Source organism: Suricata suricatta, chromosome 16 (assembly GCF_006229205.1).
Source record: "Suricata suricatta isolate VVHF042 chromosome 16, meerkat_22Aug2017_6uvM2_HiC, whole genome shotgun sequence".
NCBI classification, from domain to species: Eukaryota; Metazoa; Chordata; class Mammalia; order Carnivora; family Herpestidae; genus Suricata; species Suricata suricatta.
This window is the reverse complement of record NC_043715.1, coordinates 16,351,045-16,358,478: the sequence shown is the minus strand read 5'-3', so window position 1 is coordinate 16,358,478 and position 7,434 is coordinate 16,351,045. Positions and strand designations below refer to the sequence as shown.

The 7,434-nt window shown below is 40.5% G+C and overlaps 1 protein-coding gene across 2 annotated transcripts in view; it reads left to right on the top strand.

Moving 5' to 3' along the window:
• The window catches only part of UTP4 (UTP4 small subunit processome component), a 30,196-nt gene extending 25,084 nt beyond the window's left edge, over nucleotides 1-5,112 (top strand). For both annotated transcript variants that reach the window (XM_029925835.1, XM_029925834.1), the window contains 3 exons: nucleotides 1,869-2,054; nucleotides 3,531-3,641; nucleotides 4,911-5,112. In XM_029925835.1, the coding sequence (XP_029781695.1) occupies nucleotides 1,869-2,054; nucleotides 3,531-3,641; nucleotides 4,911-5,027 (414 nt within the window). In that variant the 3' untranslated portion in view covers nucleotides 5,028-5,112. The remainder of the gene's footprint in view (nucleotides 1-1,868; nucleotides 2,055-3,530; nucleotides 3,642-4,910) is intronic.
• The last annotated feature ends 2,322 nt before the right edge of the window (nucleotides 5,113-7,434 follow it).

Sequence of the window (7,434 nt, the reverse complement as noted above, 5' to 3'; positions counted from 1 at the left end):
AAATCAGGCCATAGTGACGTCTATTATCTGTAACAGACTTACCAAAATGAGTGCATACATAGTCTACTGCTTTTTCCATACCAGGTTGTAAGAAGATCTTTAAAACATCTGAGTTATGGGGACACCTTGGTGGCTTGGTTAAGCATCTGACTTCGGCTCAGATCATGATCTCTTGGTTTTTGAGTTTGAGCCCCATGTCAGGCTCTGTACTGACAGCTCAGAGCCTGGATCCTGCTTCAGATTCTGTGTCTCCCTCTCTCTGTTCCTCCCCTGCTTGCCCTCTGTCTCTCTCTTTGAAAAAAAAAGATTAAAAAAACTTTTTTTTTTAATATTTGAGTTACGGAACACATTGTGAAATGATCAGTACTTACATATCTCATCTGTAAAATGGGCATAATACCTTCCTCACTGAGCTGTTGAAAAGATTAAGTATGATCTCACACATGCACACATGTATGTGTTCTATTCAGAAAACTAAATCATCATTTCAGTTTTGTGGGTTTTTCTCCATGACCAGAGTCTGAAAGATTAGTGAAGTCACATGCTGGTCTTTTTCACACATAATGTCCACCTGGCAGTGGTCCCTCGGGCTTCAGTTATTAAAGCTGGTGGAAAATTTTTTGTATCTGTTAGATTAGCAGAGATCAGTAGAGTCGATAATACATAGTGATGGGAGGACGTGCTGAAATATGTAAAAAAAAAAAAAAAAACACCTTAAATCCACATAATCTTTGATTCAGAAGTTTCAATTCTAAGAGTTCTTCCTATAGATGTAAACCTTGAGTTGTGCAAAAAGACACTGATACAGAGATCATCATTGCAGCCTTGTTTGCAGTAGTGAATGATTGGAAATAAATTGTCCATTAAATAGATGAAATAAGTAAATCATGGTACATCCAAAAAGTAAATGGCTGGTTTTGTGTTCTTTAAGGGGGCAAGAGTGATATATTTTTTTAATGTTTATTTATTTATTTTTTCTTTTATAGTTTATTATCAAGTTGGTTTCCATATAACACCCAGTGCTCATCCCCACAAATGCCCTCCTCCATGACCATCACTCTCTTCCCTTCTCCCCCTCCCCCATCAGCCCTCAGTTTGTTCTCAGTATTCAGGAGTCTCTCATGGGTTGCCTCCATCTCTCTCCCCAACTATTTTTCCCCTTCCCTTCCCTCACGGTCCTCTTAAGTTTCTCCTGTTCCACATATGAGTGAAAGCATATGGTATCTGTCCTTCTCTGTCTGACTTACTTCACTTAGCATGACACCCGCAAGAGTGATATTTAGATACGGTTATTGGTATCGACATGGGTCGATGCTATATCTCCATGATATAATGCTAAATGAAAAATGCAACATTCAGAATAGCATATATTGTATGCATAAAGTATCTGGAAAGATATTAATAAGAAATAAGCTGCTTTTGGGGTGCCTGTGTGTCTCAGTCAGTTAAGTGTCGGACTCTTGATTTCAGGTCAGATTGTGAACTCTTGGTTTGAGAGTTTCAGCCCCACTCTACACTGTCATTGCAGATCCTGCTTGGGATTCTCTGTCTCTACCTCCCATGCTTATTCTTTTTCCCTCTCAAAATAAATAACTTGAAAAAGAATGAAATAAATAGATTGCTCTTGGGGAAGAGAGATGTCAGGATGACAGGGTGACTTTTCACTAGAAACCTTTCTGTGCTGTTTTAATTGTTTACTGTTCCATACTTTACCTTAAGAATGTTTTACTTAAAAACAGCTGAAAGCATAAAGCTGAGTATGATATAGTCAGATTTTGTATAGATATTTTCTGCTTAGGAATGGGGGATACCCTTCTAGGTTTTCTGGGTACTAGCCTGCTTTTCTTTTGTATCATATCCTTTTTCAGGTTTTTGAGTACAGCATCCCAGAAAAAAAGTATACAGAATGGAGCCGGACCATCCAGAAGCAAGGGTTTCATTACCTTTGGCTCCAAAGAGATACTCCCATCACACACATCAGTTTTCATCCCAAGAGACCAATGCACATCCTTCTCCATGATGCCTATATGTTCTGCATCATCGACAAGTCGTTGGTGAGTTCTTCCCCACTACCACCTGTGCTCACGCTGATTCTTCTGCACTTAGTAATTTTCAAGTTCTAAAATCAACAAGTACAGTGAGTTAAGAGAAGGGAAAAAAAAATCAATAAAATGTCCTGACATATTCTTTGGATGAAAGGAACTTCTGTTTTGCAGATTTCTTTATTTTCATTCCCAGGCCTGTGAGGCTCCCAGGGTAGGGGGAGGCCATTATGTACTGGTTTTTGCTGATTTTGACCATTTCTCTGCTTTGCCTGTGAATATACAAACTTCAGTAGGAATATGAATCGGTCAGTATTCAGAAGGTAACCCTCATGGGGAATACCATTGATTTGACTGAATCACTTACACCTACCTTTGCACCCTGGGGTGACTGAATAGCACAGTTTTATCAAAGGAGGCACAGGCTGAGGTCTTAACCACTTTTGCCCCTTGCCTGAAAATGGTGAAAAAATATAAGCTTGAGGAGTTGGTCTTAATGTCTTGAAAAAAGCCCAGCCAGGAAAATTCTGTTCTTCATGGCTATGGTGTAGGTGGGATGTGAGCATTTTCAGTTCTAGTTTCCAGCCTCTGCCAGCTACTGTTTTGATTCACCCCAAATTTACATGTCTTCTCGGGGCCAATACTTTATTCTAGGAGTACCGTGAGCTGTGGCCATGCCTATAACGCACTTTCGGCTTAGCTTACAGCTAACACAGTGTTTTGGTATATCTAACGGTGGGGGTGGACGGAACCATGGGGAAGGCAGCAGATGCTCTAAAGGAGGTGTGCATGATGTGTCCCTGGAACTCATCTTGTGGACCGTGTCCTCTGGGTGTGGGAAACAGAGCTGGCTGACAATTGCCTTCTGCAGGATGAGTGATACAGGAAGGGCCTCTCCCACTCGCTTGCCTCTTGGTAACTCAGCCCAGAGCTGTCCATATTTTTTGTCAAGCATTGGTGATAAGTCCCATCACTTCCTCATGCTGGGCAGAGCTATTTCCCAAGGAAGTCAGAGATGAAATATCACTTGCTTGGCCAGAGGCCATCTCTTGAGGTGTCAGTGACTTCAGTGGAGGTGGTTGGTGTTTCGGTTTTGGCCTGGGGAGAACTTTAGTCACTTGGCTTGTCCGTGATCTGGTTGGGGGAAGAGTCTAGAAAGCAGAGCCTGTGTGGACTGAGCTCCTGCACATGCCAAGTTTGTTCCTGTCTCACAAAGTGTTACTGACAAGACTGGCCAGAAGCCCCAGCTGGGCCCTTTGATCTTGTTAGAATAGAGTATCACGCTCTTTGCTTCATATTCCCACCCTTTACAGTGTAGCTGAAAGAGTGGCTGCAGCTTTCCTACTGAAGTAAGGAGAGCCAGGGAGGTAGTAAATGTCTAATACGATGGTTGGAAGGTGGTGTTTGCCTGAAAAATCACTGTAGTCCTTTGTTCTCTAGAAGCCCAATAAAAATAACGATTTAAACAGTATGTCTTTGTCTTTTTAGCCTCTTCCAAATGACAAAACCTTACTCTACAATCCTCTTCCTCCCACGAACGAATCAGATGTCATCAGGAGGCGTACCGCCCATGCCTTTAAAATTTCTAAGATATATAAGGTAAAACATCTTGCATTATATTCTAGATGGTTGCTTCCTTGTGATATTAGCAAAATGTAATAAGCTCCTCATTAGGCAGACAAGAGCACCTTCATTTTATATGCAGAATACCTGGTTTGGGGAGTTAAGTACCTTTTTGAGGATGTCTGTTCCTTATGTTTGTATTTTCATTGTCCTTGAGGTGATTAGAGGCATGCACATCATACTTCCCCAAAATGAAATACATAGGTAGTAAGAAATTATATTGGATTTTAGGTGGTGTTTTTGTGTTTCAAAGCCAAAGCTAGCTTTGAAAGATTACTTACTTTTTTTTTTTTTTTTTTTTTAATGTGCCTTCTACTTGGAGAATGTTCACAAGATAAATTTCAGGCCAATGGAAGTCATTGAATTTATTGTGACTTCTCCTTTCTGGGAAAAGTTTTTCACTGTATATGAAACAAATATTCATTGAACTTATGACACTATAGCTATTTGTGCAAACTCCTTAAGTTCTATTTTCATGCTTCTCAGATTAGAGTTCCTTGGGTGTCCTGGAACATTTTCTCAGGGGTCTGCAAGAATTTTTTAAAAAAATAACATCTGTAAATTATTTAAGTATGATTAATTTCTTTTAAAAAAATTTTTAAGGTTTATTTTTGTAAGGGAGACAGACCACGAGCAGGGGAGGGGCAGAGAGAGAGAGACCTAGAATTCAAAGCAAGTTTCAGATTCTGAGCTGTCAGCACACAGCCTGACGCAGGACTCGAACTCATGAACCACGATATCCTGACGTGAGCTGATGTCGGACACTTAACCAACTGAGCCACCCAGGCGCCCCTGATTAGTTTCTTGATGCATTTGTAACTTGCTGTTTACCAACAATGTAGGCTCCAAACCTGTCAGTTAACATTGATTCCTAAGACATTACGAAACAGATGTTCTGTATAGAAGAACATGAAAAATCTTGTTGGAATCTTTTATTTTTAATGAACTCAGTTAAAAGTTCCCAACCTTGGGGTGCCTAGCTGGCACACTCAGAAAAGCATATGACTCTTGTTCTCGAGGCTGTGAGTTGGAACCACACGTTGGGTATAGAGATTACTTTTAAAAAATCAAAAATAAAAACAAAGCCCCCAGCTTTACCAACCACTTTGAGTCCTAAGGCAGGAAGGATTGTCAGATTTCAATTACTCCAGCCTTGAATGAGGCTGACCTTTTATCTCTAGTTTGTCTATTCAAGACTAGCCCTGGTGCCTAACTCCTGGTAGAGTCATTATCCTCTCTCTACAGCCTCTGCTCTTCATGGATCTTTTGGATGAAAGAACACTGGTGGCAGTAGAACGGCCTCTGGATGACATCATCGCTCAGCTCCCACCACCCATCAAAAAGAAGAAATTTGGGACCTAAAATAGGGCACGGTCTGTGTCCTTCCTTGAACTGTCTGCCCTGTTTGTTTTCACAAATCATGATAATAAAGCAAAGTTATTCTTTAGGACTAGTCATTATGAATGTTATCTTCCAAAATAATGGACAGTAATTTCCCTTCATTGACTCAAGTGAGTGGAAATTCCAAGGTATTTGTAGTTGGGATAATGTTCCAAGCAGCTACAACTTCGTCCAACTTTTTCACTTTTTCACCGTCCTGTTTGTTTTTTAGACCACATTCTCAGGGGGAAAAAGATGGTTCTTATCTTCTCTTCCCTAACACATGCCTGAGGCTTCAGAGGGCTGATGACCTTCACTGTCTGCCAGCCTCCTGCCCGTAGCCAATGCAGAGGCCTGGGGACCTGTCCAGCCATTGCCCTAGAGGGCAGGGGAGCTATGCTTGTTTGCTCAAGATAGCTTAACTACCACTGGTGATAATCAGCCTTATGTTTCAAGGAAGAGTTTTAACTGCAGTGCTCCATCTCACAAACAGATGCCTTTGGCCTCTGGCAGTCAGCTATTTATTTTATTTAAAGGGGAAAAAAAATCAGGGGTGCCTGGGTTGCTCAGTCGGTTAAGCATCCTACTTCAGGTCAGGTCATCATCTTGCAGTTCATGGATTCCAGCCCCACATAGGACTCGCTGCTGTCAACACAGCCCACTTCGGATCCTCTGTCTTCCCCCCACCCCCACCCTCTCTTGCTGTCTCTCAAAAAAATATGTATGTATATATATATAATATGTACATATATAATATACTGCATATTTTATGATATATATATATACACACACACATGCCAGTTTCAAAGATTAAGGAAACACTGGGCAGGGATTTTTGTTGAGAGTAGACATGGGAGATTGGGACCATAAAGTCTGTCATATATTTTACCTTTTTTGTCTTCTACTGCTTTGACATTGTTAGTCCCATGGGTATTATCAACTGACTAGTTTTAATGTAGTCTTTCAAACTAGAAAGTGAAGAACTCTAGTTAACCTGAACCGAGGAGATTGATTTCTTTCCCATCTCAGTGAATGTATTCTGTTGCATGTCTGGAAATTCAGTATGTGTGGTTTTGTTTGGTTGGTTTTGGGATAGAGGGCTGTGGTACAGGCAGAGAAGGATATGGGTTCTGATGACATCATGAGTAAAATGCTGGGGAGAAACATTTTTGCAAAGATGAAGCCCATCCTCCAGCCTGGAAAGGGAAAAGAAAAGGTGAGAATTTAAGGTAGATATGTGGGAAGAGAATTAATAGAGAAGTAATGAGAGAGAAGCAAAGCCCAGTACTTTATAACATAAAGGATGGCCTATGTCAGGTTTGCTAAGAGGGAGTAGATAAAACAAGGTTTATCATGGATGCCACTTCTCTGCCCTGCCTGTTCAGGTGTTGTGTGTCTGTCTGTGTGTCTGTATGTGTTTACAGTAATAGGAGTACTTTATTTTTTAGCCAGAGAAAGTCACAGTTAATAGCGGATATACAGGGAATCCACATAGACATGGAAATTCCCATAACAGGAGTAATTTAAACAAATAGCTGCAACTTTTTAGTCCCTCTGTGTAAAATAATTTTCCTTCTTACTTGAATAAATTTCCTTAGGCATTATCTCCTGGTTTGCTTTAGTCTGGTTCAGTAGACTGTAAGATCCTGCGCTTCCTGAGAAATGGTTAGGTCTTCTTTTGTGTGGTTCAAACCAGAGTTCCAGTCACTGGTCTTCACTGAATATGACCAGAAGGAGGCTCGGATGCCTTAAATATTAACTCACTTGCCTTTCACTGACACTAGAGCTGTGAATTCAGAGAGTATGGAGTCTAGCTTAAGCCTTGATTTATTTAACCTTAAACATATTCTGAAACCTTGTGGATTATGGAGGGTGTAATTCTGACAGAAAGGGCTCACAGATCATGAGTGAAGAAGTAAAAGTTTTGAAAGTAAAAAGCATTTCTTTGTAACATTTCCAGTCAGTGATTTGGATTTCCATAAATGGTGTGGGAAGTAAGATCTTTGGGCCTTGAAATTCTTCCTAAGTAGAGAACTTTGAATACCAATGAAGCAGAAACTGATTGAGGCAAGTTAAGAGAAATTGGGGGAAGGGAAGGCAAAGCAGTTTTAAGTAAGAGGAGCACTTCAGTGCATGTGTGGTGTTCCAGGGTGATTTTTATCTCTAGGCATCTGTGAAACCTAGAGGCAGAAAAATTTTGATCTGCGAACTAACCTAGAAAAGATGTTTTTTGCCAATTTGACTCAAATGCTTTAAAAATTCTCTTTTCTTATATAGTAGTTGATAATCTGATCTCAGGATGGATAATGTACCTTTTAGCCTGGAGATTATAGCAAATTAGGAACTAAAATCTTGGAATATGGGAGGCAAGAGACATAGTTTGGAGGGT